Below are 20,960 nucleotides of genomic sequence, written 5' to 3' on the forward strand. Positions count from 1 at the left end.
ACGTTTTAGAACATTTTTTTCAAATTTTGTAAAACATAATTTATAGATGATCTTTTTATTAATACTAAAATTTGAACAGCGCGCTTCGCGCGCATTAACCAACATGCTTGTTGTCCATAAGCACGTTAATAAAATTAAACACGATTAATAATTATTGATTGATTATTTAATTGATGTTCTGAAATATTTTGTTAGTGAAAGAATTTTTATCTTTGTAAAATAATTAACAGAATAAATTTCAAAAATTTAATAATCATGAATACAGCTTTTTATAAACATAATTTTTGACACTTGTATTTTCTCTTTGATAATCACCAAGATAAATTATGAGGATATCCCAAGATCAAATTTGAGACATGGCTATATAAGGCTGTTTGTGATTAAAAACATTTTTTTCGTAGATCTAGACTAACTTTGTCAAAAGTTTGACCTTGCACTTTATTAATTATGATCGTAAAGGCTAATTTAACTGGAAATTATTTCTGTTTGAAAGTGAAAGGAAATACGTCTTTACAAAATATAAAGTTATACGATAAAAGATACGTCAACTCCATTTAATAAAAACGAACAACACCTTTGGCTTTCTAACAATGGTCAGGACTTTTGTTAGAGATTACAATCAATGTAGAGGTGTGTATAGCTTTTCAATCTTCTGCTTTCTAACAATAATAAGATTGGAGGAAGTAGCACTTTTCTCAAAAGTTATTAATAAAAAAATTGATTTTTTAAATAAAATATAATTTGTGTATATGCAAATAATTTTAATTGAAGATATTAAAACGATATCATATATTAATATTTAAACAAAAACAAAAATTAGCATAATTATGATTAAATTAGATTAGGTTAGATTCAAATAGAAACATGCGCACTGCACGAGCCAATCAGATAGCGTTTATCTTGGTTTCATAACATCCGGTCATGACTTTTGTATAAAGGAGATTAGGGGATTGGTGATGCACTGTAAAGGATGGCAGCTAAACTTATCTTCGCATTTAAGGCAGATAAGTAGTGAGATTTCTGTACTTTTGCTATATTTCAATGATAAATGAGTTTCTTGTTAATTATTTTGTGAACTTGAGAAGAAGCAATTGAAAAAGACGGAAGAATAAGTTTTCATAGCTGACATGTTGATTTTTGCTGGAAAAACTAGTCATAATATTTGACGTAGCATTGCGTTCGAGTACGTAACTTTGGAACGGATGAATTACGAATGATTAAGATCGATCGGCTCGTTTGGCTATTTCTTCAAATAGCGCGGGGCCTTATTTGATTGGTCCCGAAAGGAGCCAATAGGTGGCTGTTATTTGAAGGGTCAGCGGTAAATTTCCCCCAACTGTCAGGCATTACGGACAGCGGCAACGCCGCCGTCGGGACCGCCAACGGCCGTGCTCTCACACTGCGCCAAGGCTAGCTAGTTGCACTTGGGCTGCCGCACTGCCAGTTCCCAACGGTCGTTTCTCCGTCTCTATTTATGCTCTATGTACAGTCGAACTTGGCTTGTTTCGATCGCGCTCGCTTGTTTTTTACCGGACCAATTGCCTTCCCGCTACGCTTGTGTTTGTTTACGCTGTGCATCTATAGAGTGAAGCTGTTCTCATATTAGCTGAAGGCCGCCTACATACATTCGCACCCTACCAAGCGAGTTCTCGCAATTTTTGACTCACTCCTGCCAATTCAGCTGCACCCTTCATACTCGTAGGTATGTTGAAAGCCAAAGCTTTATAACCGGTACTTCACACGCACAATTCAGCAAGCTAATGGATACATTTTGAATTTCCGCTTTACGGACATCTTTAGATGAATGATGACTTCGTTTTCACAGACAAAATAGCAGTGGTACATCATGCGTTTTATAGCTTACAATATTTGTTTGCTTTTAAATATCCTGATAGTTGAGACTTTGCGACAATTTAATGAATAAATTCTTCAAACAATTTGCAAAGACACTCGAACCTTAAAATTACTGCCGAGCGATTCATGCCTTTCTATCCTGCCGTCGTACAATCGAGGATCCTAAGAAATTTACATGTATATTACTCGGTTATTTAGAAAAATGTGAGTTTGAGGGTGTTCGCGAGTATCTCTGTAAAACGTTTATAAAATTCCTAGGATTTAAATTAAAAATTGTACGTGCTCATAATATGTGAATAAATTAAAGAAAACTTGTAAATTTGCTTATGAAAAGTTTTTTCATCAGCTATTTGCTTAATTAGCGTAATTTAGCGCACTCTTTCGTTATTTTCTGCTGTTCATTACATTATTTGTATCATACAATTATAACTTCACTCAATAGCAATGGTTTTCTAAGGCCTCAGTAACATGGTATGTTCTTTCATTGTCTCGATGAAAGCACCCGTTTTTCAAACTTAATATCCTGATAATTAGTTTCCGTTTCCTTCATACCTATCACTTTACAATGTAAAAAAATAAAAATCTCATTTATTTCATTTTATTCTACTCACTTTTTCTCTCTTTCGATCAAATTTTAAGACTACACTATTAATTTTATACATGATAATCGAATTATCGATTCGTACTAATTATTCCAACATAATTTGAACAGTTATTTTAAACGATATATTAACGGCATATATCTATTTTTATAGATAATCATCTATGTTAATTATTCATAAGTTGAATTGACTGCTGAAATATAAATCTTTCACTTGTACGTATATAATACAGTTATTTCAAAGTATAGGAAAATTAAACCTTTCGCGCTCTTATTTTTGCATCAACCAATTACAACGCTGGATATCGGTGACTCATTATTTTTTTTAAGAATAGGAATCTAATTTACAGACTCTATTTAACGAGGACTAAATTAAGCGGTACGTGTAGTTTAATAGTTAATCGAGTTTCTTAATGGAATATGTAGATGCGATAGATATTTTGTATTTGACAACTATTTTATATAAGAAGAGACCTTTTAAAAGTATACTTTATTTATCAGTAGGGTTATACCAGATTATCTTGGACTATCGGAGATTATCGGAAACACATGATCAAACATATTAACTATGTTTGCTTCTGGAATATTCTCCTTATATTACATGTAGCGAATTCGCTCACAAGTTTCATTAAATTTTTAACATGCAGTAGTTTCCAAACAATGCTCTTATTATTGTAATAATCTTGCAGATTGCGTTTTTTGATCACGAAAATGGTGCTATTACAGAGTGTTTAATTTGCGAACGAATGCAAAGATGTTGAAGGTCTGATAATATGAATAATCAATAATAAATGATAAAATATTGTATTAGTTGATTGTGAAATATCAATTTGTGGATACACACGAAAGTGATATTCCCGTTATTGCCGAAGGAGGGAAAAAGACGGCTTGATCGAAAGCTTTAGAGATACGAGAATTGGTATTCATATTCATGAAAGATTACTTTGCAGGTCAAAGTAGTTCGTTCCAATATATCTGCGCTGCGAATGATTTTTTAAAGTGATAGCCTGTAAACGGGAATAAAAAATCCAGCGTATGATAATCATGACTATTAAATACCCGTTTGATCGAAACTTTGATGTAGGTTAATAGCAGTTTGTTCTATTCAATGTTCAAGTTCTAAATTGAAGCTTCGACCGTGTGCTCTCTATATTTGTCCAAGTCAAAGTGAAAGAAGCGCGAAAAGACTTGGTGTTGAAATAGGTTGAGAAAAATAACGAGATGTAAAATGAGAAGGCAGTGACTGGCACATGAGAAAATATGGTTTTCAGTGCAGAGGGGCGAGCAATGGAGGCTACGGAATTAGCGTCAACGGGAACGCGCAGCGAGGCTAGCGGCCCACGAAGACTGGACGGCAGCAGGCTGCACGGCGCCGCCAACGTGTGCTCGACCAAGGACGAGGAGCTGCGGAAGCTGCAGGACCAGATCAAGAAGGCCTACACCCTGAAGGCGCTGCAGGCGCAAGTGGCCGAGCGCCGCGCGAGCCAGCTGACCGAGCAGCTGCAGGCGCGCGCGGCCGAGGCGGCGCGGGCCCAGGAGCGCGACGCCGAGCACGCGGAGCGCCGGCGCCTGGAGCGCGCGCAGCGCGAGCGCAGCGCTGCCGAGCTCAGGGCGGCGCTCGAGCGCCAGCTGGCGCAGCAGCGCGAGGCGCAGCGCGAGCTCGAGCGCGAGGAGCGCCGCGAACGCCAGGCGCTCGCCGCGGCCGACCGCCTGCACGAGCGCGCGGAGCGGGCAGCCGAGCGCCGCGAGCGGCGCGAGCTCGCCGAGCAGCTGGGCCTCGAGCGGCTTCTGCAGCGCGAGCTGCGCGAGGCGGCCGAGGAGCGCCTGCGCGAGCTCGAGGCCCGGCTGGCCGCCGCCGAGCGGCGCCACGCGCAGCAGCTCGCGGCCCGGCTCGAGCGCGCCGAAAGCGAGCGCGAGGAGGCGCGCGAGCGGCGCGAGCGCGCGGCCCAGCGCGCGGCCGCGCTGCTGCTCGAGCGCGAGGCCGAGCGCGCGCAGCGCGAGCGGCTGCTCGGCGAGCTGCTGGCCGCGGAGGCGCGCCTCGAGGCCCGCGCCGAGGCGCGCGACGCGGAGCTGCGCCGCCGGGAGCGCCGCCGCGAGGCGCGGCTGCTCGCCGAGGCGCTGGACGAGCAGCGGCGCCACGAGGAGGAGTGCCGGCGGCGCTTCGCCGAGCGCGAGCGCCGCTTCGCCGAGGACGTGATGGCCCGGCTGGCGCGCTCCGAGCAGCTGGCGCGCCTGTCGGAGCAGGCCCGGCGCCGGCGCTGCGCCGAGTATCGCGCGGACCTCGAGCGCCTGATGGAGGAGCGGCGCGCGGTGCGCGCGGACGAGCTGGCCGGTCGGCGCCGGGCCTTCGAGGAGGAGCTGCGGCGCGAGCAGGCCGACAGGGAGGAGGCCGAGGGCCTGCGCATGTGGCTGCTCGCGCGCCACGCCGACCACGTGGCCGACTTCGTGGACGGGCGCGCGCTCCGTGGGCCCGAGCGCGCGCTCCTTGCGGCGTCGCGCGGCGCCGGCTGCGGGGCCGGTCCTTAGCTGCCGCCGTCTTCTCGGCACGCGGAAGAGATTGGCGGCTTGCGTGGCGGAATGCTGCTGCTCCCGTGATCGCAGTTGCTCCCTCGTTCCCCTCCTCGTCGGATACGCATTAACCTAATCGCTCCACTTGTATCTTGATGAACGCCGAGCAGCCGCGGCAGCCGTCGGATCAAAAGAGAAAATGTCTTTGAAGTTCCGATGCCGGCTCCCGTCGTCGTGCTCACCGTGCCTATGATCATTGCGTTTTCTGTGCGAACCCTCGACAACGATTTCGACAACTTGCAGTGCAAATAATTATATCTTTGGATATTTCGCCCAAATGTTTATACGTTCATACATTTTGTAGCTGTCTGAACTATGCCCACATGAACAGAAGTGAACAAATATTCACGCGTCTTCTCGACGTTGAGTCTTTGTAAAAGTTCAGTCGAGCGTCAATCGGACGCTCCAGTGTTCATTGTATAATCACGTACCCTCATCTTAAGCAATGGAAAGTGAGCTTTGTGTGCCTTAACATGCCGCCGTACGCTGCTCAGTGATGCGTTCAAGGCGGCCAGACTGACGTAGCTATTGCTCGGCTTATTGTATTGTCGTCTAACTCGTAAAGTGTGCCTAACCTTAATGATTGAATCGAGGACACGGCTATGGCTGTGGCTGCAAAACAAAGAAGATGACGCTAGAAGATATCAGCGCTGCCGAAGGGTTGTCGCACAACCGCGGCAATTTGGATGTCTCGATGAGATTCGCAGTCTGAATACAGATTAAGAGATAATATTGACGGATTAATTATACTATTCAAATGGTTTTATATGATATATGTCGCAATCATAAATGTAATTTTGTATGTTGTAACGCACCGCAAAAGTGTACGTGTAAGTATACGTACATAATGCGAGCCTGCCGCATCGTAACTTTTGATCCAAGTGTAAATCGGTGCAGGAATTGATAATAAAGTTTTGAAAAGTGTAACAATTGGTTTTGCTAACTGTACCCCTGGCCGGCGCAGAACTTTTAATGAAACATAGCCCGGAAGTTTTAATGCCCTCAAAAGGAACAACAGAAGCGTAGAACAGTCGAGGGCTATTGTCGAATGAATTACATGCCTACTGCACACCTGTCGGCAGCTGCTGCGCCAGAAAGAATGCCGCGCACTCAAATCGATACGAACGGAGACGTACGCGAGTCCCATGTGACAATGCCATGGACCAATGAAAAGTGCAGCTGAACTTGTGGCAGCCATCAGCGAGCGATCGTCAGGATGTTTATTACTTTTCGTCTGCAACCCATTGCCCTGACAAATATGTCCGGCTGAACACTTGTTTCTCAAAATACTAGCTGGCAATCAGAACGCACTCCCGGCCGGAAAGACGAGAAGCGAGAGCCCGTCGATAATTATACCGGGAAGGAAGTCTCGAAATAGAGAGGTGTATCAAGGTGTATATACGTAGACAGCCAAGCACTGCGAGCTGGTTACTCGCTGCGACTTCCGCTGGCGAGCTCGAGGGCGGGGGAGGGGGGAGGGAGCGCTGCTTCGCGAGTCGTGACTTATGTGAAGGCATATGCGGAATGAGCAGCGCCGCGGCCGCTGACTTCCGTGGGAACCAGCAGAAGCGCCAGTCGTGCTTTCGTTTCACCGAGTCTTCGCTCCGTTCCCCGGTGCGTAATCCTCTCTTCCTTTTCACTGCCCCGTGACTCGTCACATTGGTGCTTTGGCGGCAAATCAGCGATTTCCAATTGCAGGCGCAATCACGCCGATCGAGTGGAAGAAATGTGCGACCGCGGCTTGCGAGCAGCACGACCGTAATGCAATGCGAGCTGGTCAACGGTTCTCGCGCGTTTTTCGAGCAACTCGCGGCGCGCTTTGTTCTTTCCTCCGCGAGGACGGAAACTCCCGTGCGAGTCGTCCCCATCCTCGAATCATGTAGAAAGACTGCCTCTGCATCTCGGAACACTGCGGTTCACATCGGCGAATAGCGAAAATTGGGCAATCCTCTTTCGCGTCTTCCCGACTGAGCCGGCAATACACAGCAATATACAGGGGCAGCGGAGTCGGTAGTTTTGCCTTGGCAGTTGTCGCTTCTGTTAAATCTGGCGTGCAAGAGTCCGTTTACGAGTCCGTTTAAGTCTTGTTGCCGCTCGAACGAGCGCACTCGAGAGGTTGGAGTTGTGGCTGTAAAGCTGCGATTAAAATGATCGTAACGAATAGTACTTTTGCCGATCGATGAGTCCGCAATGCAGCGCGCGCGAGCAATAAATAATTTGCGGCGCGCAGCAGGCGTGCACAGCGATCTTCCGGGCGTTCGCGAGCCGGGAGGAGATCGTCGAGCCTGCCGATCGAGCCCCGCGCCCTTGTGCTGCGCCTAGCTCTGCCTCTCCCTCTCCCTCTCTTTCTCTCTTTCTCTCTTCGTCGGCTGCCTTTTCGTCAGAGGCTAATTTTTTGTCTTCGTGAAAGTGTCTTATACGCCGCTCCGGTAGACTTGATTTCGGAAAGAAAGAGCTTGTGCCGGACGTGGCTATTAAAAGATCATGATTTTGCCGAGCTGACGCAGCTTATTGATATCTGGGATACATAAACCGCATAAACCACGCTCGTTACGCGCTTGTTCTTTATGTCCGAGCGACGTCACGCTGATCATCAGACTTGACGTTTGCGGCAAGTTTGTCGGTGCTATTCTTGGCAACTTCAATTTTCCGGGCGAATTTCTTTGCGATTCAATTTGCCGTCGTTCATTGGGAACGTGCTTGGCAGATGGCTCGCGAATTGTATCAAAGAAAGACGGCTTTGCAGAGTCATTCTGCGTCATTCAGCCCCGTCACGCCGACTCTCGGTGTTTTTCTGGAGCCTAAGTGGCTGCTCGAAGCCTAACGGCCGAACAGTTGGACGATTGATCAGCAAGAGTCGATGTTATTGCAGCTATCGCGGCCTATTAGGGAGGATTGTCGTGCGGGTCACTGCGGCGAGATTGGCCGACATTTGCCACGAGTAAATCAGCGCGACGATGGAATAATCGGAATTTCCGTCCGTTCGGTGGGGTGGTAGAATGGAAAAAGTACGCGCACGAGGCCGAGAGAAAAGCCGCGACAGAAGCACAGGGCAGAGCGGAGAGGCGAAAATTTATCTCGGGAGGCGGAAGAGAGGAGCTATAGAGCGGCCCGGGCCATCCCGCAGGCACTCTTCTGCGGATATCCCGCGCGCGCTAGCTGACTGCCGTCGGTATAATAAACTGCGCTCGGCTTCGTCTTTCGCACGGCTAAGCCCATTTCAGCCAGCACTTTTTTGCCTCATCAGTCAAGCAGCCTTTTCATTTCGCCTATTCACACAGCCAATCGATATTTTGCCTCTTCCCCCGTGCGCAAAGTCAACGCGCCTCGCACGCACTGCAGCTAATCATTTTGACCGAGAAAAACTTTCCGTTTCGCACAATCAAGCAGATCAATGGGACTTTGCCGAGGAACCTCATTACGAATTTCTCGTTCGTAAGTGATGACAAAACTCTCGGAGAGCAACATTTGTCTCCGCTAGAAGGAGACTAGCCTGCCAATCTGGGAAGCCAATTTTCCAGATGTTGGTAATTTCATACGCATCAAACTTTGGATTCTTAGATAATTCTCTAACGCTTTACGCGACGAAATCTGTTAGCCGCGTCTCACAACTTGCGAGATAGAGCACGTCTTCCGACGCGCTTTACTTGCCAACTGAGTTTATCCAAACTTTCCTCCTGCGTTCCCTCGAGTCCTCGAATGGCATGCATATTCATTGGCTTTCTCGTATTCCTGGTCGTTATTCACTCAACACTAACTATTCAATTGACAGTCAATTATCAGTGTTCACTCCTGCATTTCTTTTCCAAGTAATGGTTCTCGATACAGCATTTCGATTTTCAAACGCTATTGACAGGACGATCGAGTGGGTTATCGATAGAGGGCGGAAGAAAGAAATGAGGATATTGGAAGAAGAAAAATATAGGGCACAAATTGGAGGCATATCATTGGCAGGTTCGTTTAATCAGTGTCGAAAATGGCGAAAGAGCCGCCTCATTTGAAGCAACACTTGGATATTCGGCGCGCACATTCAAATGCAGAATACGAATAAAGACAGCTATTCTTCATCTATCCATTTTGTTTCATTGCACCGAGGCCTCTGCCTATCTGCCTCTCTGTCGTTCTACCTGCTCGCTTGTCGGCCCTTCTCCCCCTCCTCTCTATTTTTCTGCGTTCTGCATTTCGCCTCTCGTCTCCTTTGCCTTTATTTTTCGTGCGACAAACGCAGAATTCAATTTTTTTTTTTTTTCGACAGCTGCCAATACGAGAGAAAATGCAGGAAGCCCGACTGATCGACTTGTAGGAGGGGTGAGCGGTTGATCCAATTCGTCATTTGAAATGTTGAGGCGCATTCGGTAATGTCGGAAATGAAGGTGAAGCGAGGAATATCTAGCCGGTTCATTAGTCAGCGTTACGGGAGCGCTTTGAAGTATCAAAATGAGAAAAACAAGAAAGGGGCCAAAGACGTGGAAGAGCGAGTGATCGCGCGAATAATCAATAGCTGGCGTATTGGGGAAGAAGGAGAGCGCGGATGGTGTCGAGTCGCGCTTGGAGTGGGCAGAGCAAGTTTCTAGGTCCGCGCTAATCGGATGCCAATAATGAGATAATGACTGCTTAGTGGATTGAAGCCCTGACGAACGAAAGCCAAATTCCATGCTCGTCTGTCGACGACGGACGGTGGGCAACAGCAATGAGTGCTGCGAACGCGAGCGCCGCGCAAATAGCCGTTGGACGTCGAATCGACCGATTGCCACCGGCAAAGGGCTCTCGCGGTGCGTGCGCCCAGAGAGACGGGGAGCGCCGGCGAATCGGCGATGACGCGCGTTTCGACGCGTAGGTGCGGCCCACCGCGCGCCTGGCACTCGTCGCTTTCTCCGCGCCTCGGAGGCACCGCTCGTCGTTCCGACTGGCGCTAATTGGCCCTGCGCCGTTGCGTGTGCCGTTGCTCCCGCGCAAAATCAGAGAGGCAGCCTTCGTTGACGAGCGAGCGGACGTTCCCCGTTGCACCCCGCGAATAAGATGCCGCGCTCTCTGGCGCTGTGTGATGAGTTGGCTACGCGGACAGGACACATAGATTTGCCTTCGAAAGCGCGCCAGAGCACATATTGCGGATTAAGGGCTGCGCTGAAAAGCCGCAACAATGGCGCGCGCTACGAGCCAGAGCAGAGGCGTCTCTGCGTCGTAGCTCGCATCATCGCATGTTTGCTCGGCGCCGCCAGCCACTGAAAGAGAGAGAACCAAGTGGCGGCGAGGCTTTCGCCGCGGCGTGCATATTAAACGCGCGCCGCGCTGTCTGAAATGCGGTTGGTGGCTCTGCGTCTATGCATCGCGCGAATTTGCAAGCGAATCATCTATCACCTCGGAGCCTCGCGGCTCTGATGAGGGATCTAATAAGTGGGCGCAACGCGCCACACTTCGGCCGGCCTCCGTGCGTGTGCGCAGCGAGGATTTATGCCCGCTATCCGAGGCCGTTATAGACGCGCCGGTCGCCAGTCGCGTCTATAATGGCGAGCGGCAGCGACTTATGGCCGATGAAAGCCCCTAAATCATACGAGCACGCGCGTGTGCCAGCGCCGGCAGGCCGCAGCCCGGCTCCGCTCGCTAGCGCCTCCGCCATCGGACTGCAGCGCCAAGCGAACCACCGAGCCTTCTCGCCGTACCCATCGGACAATCCTTTTCCCGCTTCGATCCGCTCATCTACAACGCTACGTCACTCGCGTGCGCAGATATCTCTTTTATTGCTCGACGCTTACTCCAAACGTTCTTGTACGTTCTTCTTGCTGTCAACGTCCAATCTCATCGATCAGCGTCGCGCGCAGTAGATCTCACCAACGCCCTGCAACTCTAGTAAATGAAAATATCATTTTCGGCGCGCAACCCGGATATTCGGTTGAGAACAGCTTATATACCTCGATTAGATCGCCTTCCGTATGTTACGCGTTCATTTGTCATCTATTCTTTCACAAGCGGAGTTACACTTTTTTCGCAGCACTTTTAGTTGACTTCGCATTTTTATTATTCTTATTTTTCAATGATTACGCGTAAATAATATTTCGAGACATATGCCACTTCTAAAAATGACCATGAAAACTTTTGCCAATTCACGTGAAACTATTTCCTTGAAAAAGAAATATATATTCATCTAATATTGTCTTATTTATGCGTGGCGTTCTGAAATTATCATTTTAGGGTTCAGAGGCAATGAAATAAATGTTCGCAAGGAAGCTGAACGTTTTTCAAATAATCAGTAAGCCGAACGCAGCAATAGCTAAGGAAAGAAAGAATGAGAAAGGAGAAAGGAGGAATTGACAAGCTGCCACAATGCAGCAGAAATGATGACCGAATTCGCCAGTCAATATTTATTCAATAGGAATGAGAAGGCACTCAGGTATTAATGCATGCCTTTAAATGACGATTCGTCAAATAAGCTATTTTTTCACGTAAAAGCATGGCCAATTTCATACATCTTATTTGTGTTGTCGCATAATAGTTTGACTTTACATATGCGGAAACTAAATAGATTGCTGTGTTACATGTTCCCTACTTCTTTCCCAATATTATTTTATTATAACTATACAGCATTATTTACTTCATTACGAATACTCGTATTTCATTCCAGGGCATCTAAGCAAAGTGCGATATTTTACTCAGCAGACAGCATTGGCGACGAAAACGACCAAATTTTACAAAAACTTGAGCAACGAAGTGCTTCTCTGGTAAGTGGATTTTCCGTTTTGAAATTCCATATAAAAAGTACAGTCTGCTGCAACTGATAAACTTCAAAAGACTCGCAATTATGCTTACTTTTTAGTCTCAAGCGAATTCATTAATAGTCTGATAGTCTATACATACAGTAACAGCAATAAAATAAAATATTTTTATTAAATCAAATAAAAATATATAATTAGAAGTGATTGGAAAAATACGCGAATCAAGTGAAGGACTCCAGGATATCGCAGAGATAAAAATAAAACCGAAATAACGTTGATTACAGGTATTTACTTGTTAATATTGTTTTTAATGGTCACAGTAATTTACAATCGCTCGTTTTAATAGTAAAGTAGCCATAGCGCTAAATAAAATAATAGTAGTGATGATCATGACGAATAATGAATAGCGCAACGCGGATGATTAGAGCGTTAATTCGATTTTTCGCCGAGGAAATCAGCATGAATTACATTCAAGATATCCGATGCTTGATTCTGTATTTTTCCACCGGTTACATCCACGAGCTCCATCCTTTATGCGGGGTCGCAAAAGAATCTCGTACGACGTAGAATGAACCTCGTTTGTCTTCGTCACCGAGAAAATGAGGGTCACCGAACGAATTAACTCGGATTCGGTGTAACGTCAAATGTTTCTCGCAGATAAAACCCTTTGCTCCTTTTTTCATTATCTTCTCTTTGGAATCAATGGGATATGCGAATGATCGAGGTCGTTGTACCTAATTTATATGTAATATGCGTGAATGTCTGGATGGACATGTGACGTCAAGGACCTCGCGTCAATCATATTCCGTCGGAGATCGTCCATTGTTGGAAGCGCTATGGTTGGCTCTTTTCTTTTGAAAAATGATCGAACTAGTGCGGGAAGGAGTGGGGCCGGAGAATGAGTGCCCGCGATAAAATTAACCTGACGTAAGGTTAGATTGCGCATGTCGTATACGCTGCACGTATATAGTAGGCTTAGAAAAGAAGTGGGTGTAATATTGCGCGCCAACGTAGCGCCCTTGCGTGGATCGGCTAACCGTTGTTAGCGCGGGTACGGCAATTAAGAATGTCCCACGAGCGGCAAAACAATGGGAAAGGAGGTGGAGGGTGAGAAAGATCTGGCGGAACTAGATTTCATTAGAGACGCGAACGCGGCCAAGACTTTTCTTCGCGGTTGAGTTTCACAGCGACGACTCGCGCGGATGAAAAACGAACTGAGTTGGACCGATGGCACGTAGCATTTGAACGCTTAAACGATCAGCGCTCGCGAAATTCCGTGCAAGATGTCGAGGGTAGGCGCGGCGAGGAGCGCGCTACGTGATTATTTGGAGTTGTCGGAAGTTTGACTGGGGCAGCGCGCAGCACGCACAACGGAGAACGGGGAGGGCAGGCATGTAACTGCCGGCGGACGAGGAGGCGAGGGGAGCGCTCGCATCCTCAGCGGCCCAATAAATATCGCCGGGCTGTGGGCTTGGGTTCGTTTTGCTGGAACACGCGTGCTCGCGACGCGTTTAACGACCAGCGGCCAATTAGTCGCTCGGCAACGACTCTCCACAGAGATTGGCAACTCTGCTCTATACTTAGCTCCAGCTCGGCAAATTTGTCTCAACTTATTTGACTCGTAAAGTGCCTCGTTCGCCCGCGGACAAAGCTCGTGCAGCGAGCAACCTATCGCTAACGCGTTCGGCCGTTTCCTCGGCCACTGAAATATCTCAATTGGCCGAACTTTAATAGTCGAAAATTCCATCGTCTCTTCGTTCGGCCTCGCAACGGACTGTTCTCGGCTGACGATGTTTACTCGTACATGTCATTATGTTTCAGACGGCCCTGCACGCCAGCGTCAGCTCTGCGCAGCAGCACTCCGCATCTAGAATGGCTCAGTTGGAAAGTTTGGAAGCTAAGGCAAGTGCATTGCAAACTGTTTTCCGCGAGTACACTCAACTCTGGATTTGGACAAAAGCTCGAGGGCGCGCCGTCTCTCGCTGGAGCGCGATTCGATAAACGACGCGCGCTCGCGCTTCCTCGAGCGAGCCGAGCCCCGGGGTAATGCAGCTTTCATTGCGGATTTCACGTAACGCGACGTCGAGCGCACATTTAATCCGTCGGCTCGGCGCTGATGCTAATGCCGAGGCGAGGCATGGTCTATTGTACGCCGGCGGAGCATGTCCGCGAGCGGGCGCCCGACCACTCGCTGATTTATGCGCGCAGATGTGCGCCCAGCCTCTCCTCGCTCTTTCCGCGCGACGTCTGCAGATACGAGGCGATTGTTCGTGGCGGCGCGCGGACAAAAGGCGCCTCGGATTTCGGGACGAAAGGCTTGCCGATAGCGATAGCGATAGACAATGCTGCAGCCGCGGCGGCCGAGGGGGCTGTCGCGGAGCGATAGCGCGCGCGTCGCCGAGCGACCGAGTCGGCGGCCTTGGGGGCGCGCTCCTTTAAGCGCCCGAGCAGCCCGGGGCAGCGAACGCGCTGACTCCGGACAAAGTGGGCCGCGCACATGCAGCCGGCGAGCGAGATGCGAGGGGATCGCGTTTCGGACATGGATCCATTAGGCTATTATCCCCCTTCGGCGCCCGCTCGGATTACCGCGCAACCCAAGCCAAGATTCACTTTTGCTCTGGACGCCCCGCTGAGGTAAACAGCGCCGGCGACGCGCCGCTGCCCGTGCACCAGCGCCAGCGAGAAGACGGGCTCCTCGCTCGCGCGTCATGCGCCAATGCCGAGGAGACGGGGCCACGAGGAGGGGCACGGAGAATGAGACGGAGAGTAGGAGGATGGCAACGACCACGTAGCGCACGTACGCGGCGGCGAGGTGTGGCGCGAGCGAGCGAGCGAGCGAAAGCGGCAAAAAGGTCCTCCTCGGCCGGAGGATCGTTAGTGCCGCCAGGTCCCTGGTGGGCTGTGCCAACAGGCAGACAGAGAGGGATTCTCCGCGCCCGATAAGATCCACGATAACAAGAGCTCCTCTTGCCTGGCTTTCAGCCTGCGCGCTCGCCTCGACTAGCCAGGCTCTCCCTCGCTTCCTCCCTGTGCCGTCTCCCGTTCCACCCAGACACCCCTCCATGCTTACACTCTGCCAATCTCTGTGCTGCCTTATTTTTCCTTCAATTTATACTTCACCGTCGGTTTTTCCCTCGCGCGCTTCCTATTCGATATCGATTCCCTATAAAGCGGCTCTCGCTCCTCGCCACTTCTAAGTTGCTCGATGATTAGACGCTCGAGTTCCGCTGCTACGGCGAGGCGTAGGCGTAGGCGGCGCGTCGCGGCCGAGCTTGAAAATCGAACGCCGGCTTAGGCGTGCGCTTTAATGCGATTTGCGGCGGAGAGTCGCGCTCGCCGCACCGGCCGAAGCCGTAGCCAGGCGAGCCAGATGAATTGCAGCTGTTTATCGGACGACAGCGCCAGTCGAGCGAGCGACGAAAAGGCGCGCGCGCTCCGTAACAGCGCGTGCGGGCTTCCCACTCCTCCGCCCCTCGGCAATAAAAACGGCTGCTCTCTCGCGGCAATTATTCGAGCAGTCACTGCGGACTGGCTAGCTCAATTAGCCGAGAGAGCTTTCAATCGACGCCCTCGCTCGATCATCGCGACCTCCCCGTTCCTCCGATCGCTCATTTTCTCCTTTGGAAGCCGATTGACAATCGTTTATCAGAAATCCATTCTGTTTGCGTACGCAGCGTCAAAGCCAATGGGGAAAAGCTCCGCGGAACGGTCCCCGGGGAACAAGAAAAAAAATGGATAACTTATGAAAGAGACGACCAAGGCAGAGGAGCAAACGCAAATACCATTATCTTAAAGATAAAGCGCTATTCAAATGCGAGCGTTATGCGTAAAAACAGCGACCTCGAGTTATCTGCCAAGGGTGTCGCCTTCATACGTGACATTGAGATTTCAAAAACACCACTTTACTCGTGCATTTGTCTATTTCTTCACGACTCGGTTACCAATTCTTATTCGCAATTCACTCTCTGCAATAGCTCTTGTACTTTGAAAACGGCGTTCGTTGCAAAACAGATCAAGCTCGAATAATCTTGCGAGTACAATGCATTCGACTTTGTTTTTGTTGCTATTTCGTTCAAATTTTCTTGACGTGGAGCCAAAGGGAAGACCGAACGAATGATATATGTTAGCAAGTCGCAGTCACGAAATAGGCAGGCGAACACTGGATCATTAATAAAGTCAAAGTGGTAAAACAGCTTTTCATCAAACGAAATCAATCGTGAAGCGTGAGAAAAGTGAGACAAAGAACGGGCCTAGAGGGGACCAATCTGACAGCAGGGGGAGGTCGAAAGGAGCAACTCTGACAAATTCGAATCCACACGTAACCGTCCATACTTCCTCGCGACACGGAACGCGAAAAAACTTTCAAACGACTCCGCTGCAGTCGGCTCACGCGTTCCATATAAATCAACGTTATTTATCACGTCTATTATACAGATACGATCGTCAGCTTTATAAAAGAACATCCAGTCGACAAAGTTTTATCGATATCGAATTTTGATGTAGTGCATTGCACGAGATTATTATTTGTATCGATCGCATTGCTGCTATTCTCACTCTGCGTGAATTTGGTTCATCTAACAAAACATTAAATACACAATTTGCAGTTGGCAACGTCTCTGGAATATAACAGACGCTAAAAAGAGTTGTTGCGACTGGGCGTAGTCGGTTAACGAAAGCTTGACGCGACGGAAAATCCGGCTGCAGCGGAAAGGTGAATCCACGCAGGCGGAATAACAGGATCGCGTGGTCGACGGAGCGTTGGACTCGGAGCAACGGCGACCAGAGGCGTGCAGCGGGTAACACCTCGATCGCGCTGCTCAAGCGAATCGTATGCACCTCCAAGCGTAAATCTGAGAGGCGATGTGGTGCTGCCGCGGAGCACGTGGGTGCCGCGAGCGAGCTGGCTCGGCCCGACGCGGAGCTTGCGCGGAGCTTGCGCGACGTTCATCCGCATCGTTTTCGTTTTATCGTTTGCCGCCGAGCCAAGTCTGCGGACAGTCCGCTAGTTCAGCTGATAAAACATCCAATTTGCCGCTTACAAGTGGCACTTTGACGCCGCACAGCTGTATCGATCATGCTCTAGAACGAAAGGTATCTCGACGTAAGCTCCAAGACGAACGCCATAATGACAGGGCTTGCTAAATGGGCGCCGAGTGTCGGTCAGGCGGACGGAAAGCCGCGCGCGCTCGCTCTCCGATGCTACGCCATTGGCTTGTCGGCGGATAAAAATCGAGTAGGAGGGCCGGCTCGCCGACCTGCGCCACGATATATTTGCACGGACAATCTGCTCAGCCGACGATCGCTGGCGAGCACGAACGAGCGGGCTGCTGCGGCGGCGGCGGCGGCGGCGGCGGAAAACAAGTGAAAGGCAGGCGGAGCAGATGCTCACGCGTACAGTTATCAGCGAGGAGGCTGCGATTATTGTCCGCGGGTAGCTAGGCTCGGGCGCGGCTACACTGTCTGGCCGCGCTCGCTCTCGAGGTCTTTGCTCCTGGACGCGCGCCGCAAGGTCAAGCCGCGCGCCCCCGCTGTCTTCGGCTGCCAATTCCCGCGCGTACTTGCGAGCGCACTCGAGGAGCCAGACGTAGATGCGCCTCCGTTGCCGCGCCGCCGCACCTCGTCGTTCGTACCAGCACCGAGCTCCGGCGCTTTATGACTCATTCGAGTTTCCATTGTCGCCGTCCGCCGAGCAATGCGTTTAACGAAGAAGCTATTTCTCGTTGTGTCAGCTGGATCTCCGAGCTGCCCGTAAAGCGGCTCGAGCAAACTATTCCGAAGATCGATGGCGCGACTAATGCCACGTCCAACTCGCGGCGCATTCTTGTTCAACTACCAGAAGCAAAGCCAATGAACTCGATCAATGTTCCTTTCAGATGGCGAGTATCGAAGTGTCTCTATCGGCGAGCCCAAGGCGAAAGAAAGGTAGCAGCCTTTCCGGAGGCTTAATCACCCCGTCGAGTCATCGCAGCCGCGAGCATTACAAGGAACTGGATTCTCTACGAGTCGCGCTGCGGGACAAAGAGAACATCATTCAAACGTAAATATGCCACCCTCTCGCGCGCGAAGCTGCCGCGAGCACGACGCTTAACATTGACACCGTGGCTGCTATTTATGACAGCTTGAAGGGCCAACTGTGCAACACACTGAGCAGTCGGCTGGCATTGCGCAACGGAGCCCCCCCTCCCTTGACGGAGGCAGACAGGAAGGCCAGCGAGGAGCGTCTTCAGAGGTTGAAGCGGGACGCCGACAACAAAAGACTGACAATAAAGAACTTGAAGCTCGCGCTGCAGCGTCTCGATATCACCGAGTCAGTACAACTTGCTAAGTACCGAACCGATTCTGCCGTGTGCCGTCATTGTTTATGTAAAATATATTCGTGCCCCCGTTTGCGTTTGCGCGTACTGCGTTCGATCTGTATGCATTGGCCGACACTCGATAATGTCAACGGCAACGAAACCTGCATTTCAGTAACATCGACGTACGAATCCAGCAAGCAGAGCTCGAATACAGACTGGGAAGAGAGGAACTAGAAATGCTAACTTTGAAAGAAGAGAGCAGAACTCTGCAAACTGCTTTGGAACTGGCCGAGACTCAAGAGAAGCAAAAGAGCGACACGATTTTCAGGTACGATGGAGCGCAGCTCCAATCGAAATCCGATCAGTTGGCGAGCTTTTCCTTGCCCGCTTTATTCTAGTTGCATCAGTGGATCGACGCAGCTGACCGTGCACGCGCTGGAAGTTAGCGCCGATCCGAAAAGTCCGCGCTTTGGCGCGGGACCGCGAGAGAACGCCGCCGGTCTGTACATAGATTGGGCCGTCGAAGATTCCGGCTTATGCAAAGGAGACAGGTATATAGTATCAGAGTATCGTATTCTATTTATTGGCCGCTTACAAATCGAGTGCTTATTCGGCGGTCGCGATGTGCATCGAGCGAGAATCGGAGGTCGAATACGCATTGGAGATGGGCGCGTCGCGCGCTAAGCGAACGACCGCTGCGCAACTGCCTCGCCCGCGCGCGATCTTAATCGCCATTCCGTTCCCAAGACTCGCGAGTCGTCCTCGCGGCCCGCCCGTCGTCGGCGTAGCGTGAAGCGGACACGACACGCACGCAGGCCCTGGATATCTGCTGCCCGTAGGAGGGAACGGAGCGGAAGCCCGTCCGCCGGGTGCCCTCGCTAATTGCAGCCGCGGCTCCGATTCGCGCTCCATTGATTCCGCTCGCGTGCAGGCCCGCCGAGGCGCCTGCCCATCCTCGGTCGACTCGGAGGACCCGGCCTGACTGTCCGAGCCCGCTTCGCAGGCTCCTGGAGGTGAACGGCAAGCTGGTGGTGGGCGCGGGACGGAGCGAGCTGGCGCGGCTGCTCGCGGTGGCTCCCGACGCCGCCCAGCTGGTCGTGCTGCGCAGGAACGACTCTCTGGCCGCGCTGCGCACCCTTCGCTCGGACAACCTCCGGCTCACGCACCGCATCGGCTACCTCGAGGAGCAAGTGCGCGACCTGCTGGCGCCCAGGACCGAGATGTCGGCCGACCTCGAAGCTGCCTCGTCGCCCCGCCAGGACCAGCTGCAAGTCAGTCTCGCCCTAATCCCCCCGCACTCGGATTGATTGCTCCCGCTCGAACCTCGAGAGCAGCGCGCACGATTGCCGGCATTGTTCGCTGCCGATAGAAAGGCACGGCGCGCTGCTCCGCCAGAGCGAGAGCTGTCCAATCTGCCGGCGGCGCGGTGCGCAAGCAGAGCGAAAGATGCTCGCGGCGAGGCGCCCTCCGCGCCTCTCTCGTCAATTCGCACGCTTCGCCCACACAGGTGTTCCAGAAGGGGCCGCGGGTCACGGCGCTGCTGTCGAGCTCGGGCCCGGCCGCGGACGCGCGCCAGAGCCTGCCCCACGCGAAAGCGTCCGCGGAGGGGCTGCGTCCGGGCCGTGGCAGGCTCCAGCAGCAGCAGCAGCAGCAGCAGCAGCAGCAGCTGGCCAAGTCCACGGCCAGCCTGGAGCTCGGCCAGAGCGACACCGGCTACCAGGGCTACGGGCCTTCCTCGAGCGCCTCGCCGCGGCGACGCGCGCCTCGGGCCGACGAGCAGGCGCGCCACCGGGCCCGCAAGTCCCAGCAGCTACTCGCGCAGTGCCACGAGTTCGACTCGGAGCCCAGCTACTGCAGGCGTCAGGTGCGGGCCGCGCTCGTCCGCTGCCGAGGCGCGTCTGCTGACGCTGGTTCATGCCTGTTGCAGGACGCGCAGTCGCGGGCGTCGCAGCACTCGGAGGCCTCGCTCACGGCCTACGGCGCGCCAGACTACGGCGGCGGCAGGAGTCGGCCGGCGCCGCCGAAGAAGCCGCTGAGGCTGTCGCTGCACCGGGCCACGAGTCTGCAGTCGGTCGAGAGCGCGCCACCCACCGTCTCCTGCTCGTCGACGAGCCACGATCTCGCCTACAGCCCCTCGAAGAAGCCGACCAAGCGCAATTACCGCGGTGATCCGCCGCTGCCGTCGGCCGACTGCCAGGAGCCGGCTGACTTCGCGGAGCCGAGCTCCGCGCAGCGGCAGTCTGCGCCCCAGCCGCCGCCAAGGACGCCATCCCGCGCCCAGTCTTGCCAGAGCGCCCTCAGGTGGTCCTCGCCCAAGCCCAAAACTTCTCACCTCCCTCAATTTTCCCTCGAGAAGTGGTGCTGACGGTTAAAATCCACGGCAGTTTAGTCCAAAACTGCTTGTGGATTTCCGTTTACTGCAAATGCTTTGTGCGTTTTTCTTGTTTATCGATCGATTGCATCTAACGCTGCACTTGACTCTACATCGATTTCTTGCTGGCGATGTTACGCGCTCATTCGCCTGCATTTTCTACCCAGTAGCTTTGCCATCCTTTTCTTCCACTCAATTTTGGTAAAAGCAAACCCATCTACGTTTCTTTTAGTTGTATACCTTACTCGTAAGGAACGACTATCGTCGATACTTTGGAGTATCTTGATATTTCATTTTTGCAATATATTTACACGCATCAAATTGCAATTCTAGCTGTTAACTTGACCCTTTATTTAAAACTAAATACTGCACTTTTTATTCGAGCATGAAAATTGCAAACTCTTAGCTTTGTAAATGAATAAAGATTTTGCTCGCAAGCAATAAGATGCAATACAACTTGATTTAGAAATCTATAATTATAAATAATTCATAAAACTTGATCAAATTTGAATCGTTGAAAAAATCAATGTTCATACTTTTTGTACTTGAACAGTGATAAT

The 20,960-nt window shown here is 51.0% G+C and overlaps 2 protein-coding genes across 3 annotated transcripts; one reads left to right on the forward strand and one right to left on the reverse strand.

The window, feature by feature from the left end:
* Positions 1 to 1,416: 1,416 nt before the first annotated feature.
* Positions 1,417 to 20,815, forward strand: LOC131669581 (uncharacterized). Of its 2 annotated transcripts, XM_058944562.1 has the most exons (11): positions 1,417 to 1,702; positions 11,213 to 11,411; positions 11,643 to 11,739; positions 13,555 to 13,635; positions 17,607 to 17,770; positions 17,852 to 18,040; positions 18,202 to 18,357; positions 18,428 to 18,580; positions 19,033 to 19,300; positions 19,537 to 19,893; positions 19,957 to 20,815. In XM_058944562.1, the coding sequence occupies exons 2-11, from the start codon at positions 11,356 to 11,358 to the stop codon at positions 20,392 to 20,394; spliced, it is 1,959 nt and encodes a 652-aa protein (XP_058800545.1). In that variant the 5' UTR covers positions 1,417 to 1,702; positions 11,213 to 11,355; the 3' UTR covers positions 20,395 to 20,815. The 2 variants fall into 2 exon arrangements, with proteins under 2 accessions (XP_058800545.1, XP_058800546.1); XM_058944563.1 differs by lacking the exon at positions 13,555 to 13,635.
* On the reverse strand, positions 3,757 to 5,003 carry LOC131669551 (uncharacterized). Its single transcript, XM_058944498.1, has one exon. It carries the CDS (start codon positions 4,858 to 4,860, stop codon positions 3,892 to 3,894), a length of 969 nt encoding a protein of 322 aa, XP_058800481.1. The 5' UTR covers positions 4,861 to 5,003; the 3' UTR covers positions 3,757 to 3,891.
* Positions 20,816 to 20,960: the final 145 nt, after the last annotated feature.

Source organism: Phymastichus coffea, unplaced genomic scaffold (genome assembly GCF_024137745.1).
Source record: "Phymastichus coffea isolate CEN01 unplaced genomic scaffold, Cenicafe_Pcof_1.1 PCOF00094, whole genome shotgun sequence".
In the NCBI taxonomy this organism is placed as follows: domain Eukaryota; kingdom Metazoa; phylum Arthropoda; class Insecta; order Hymenoptera; family Eulophidae; genus Phymastichus; species Phymastichus coffea.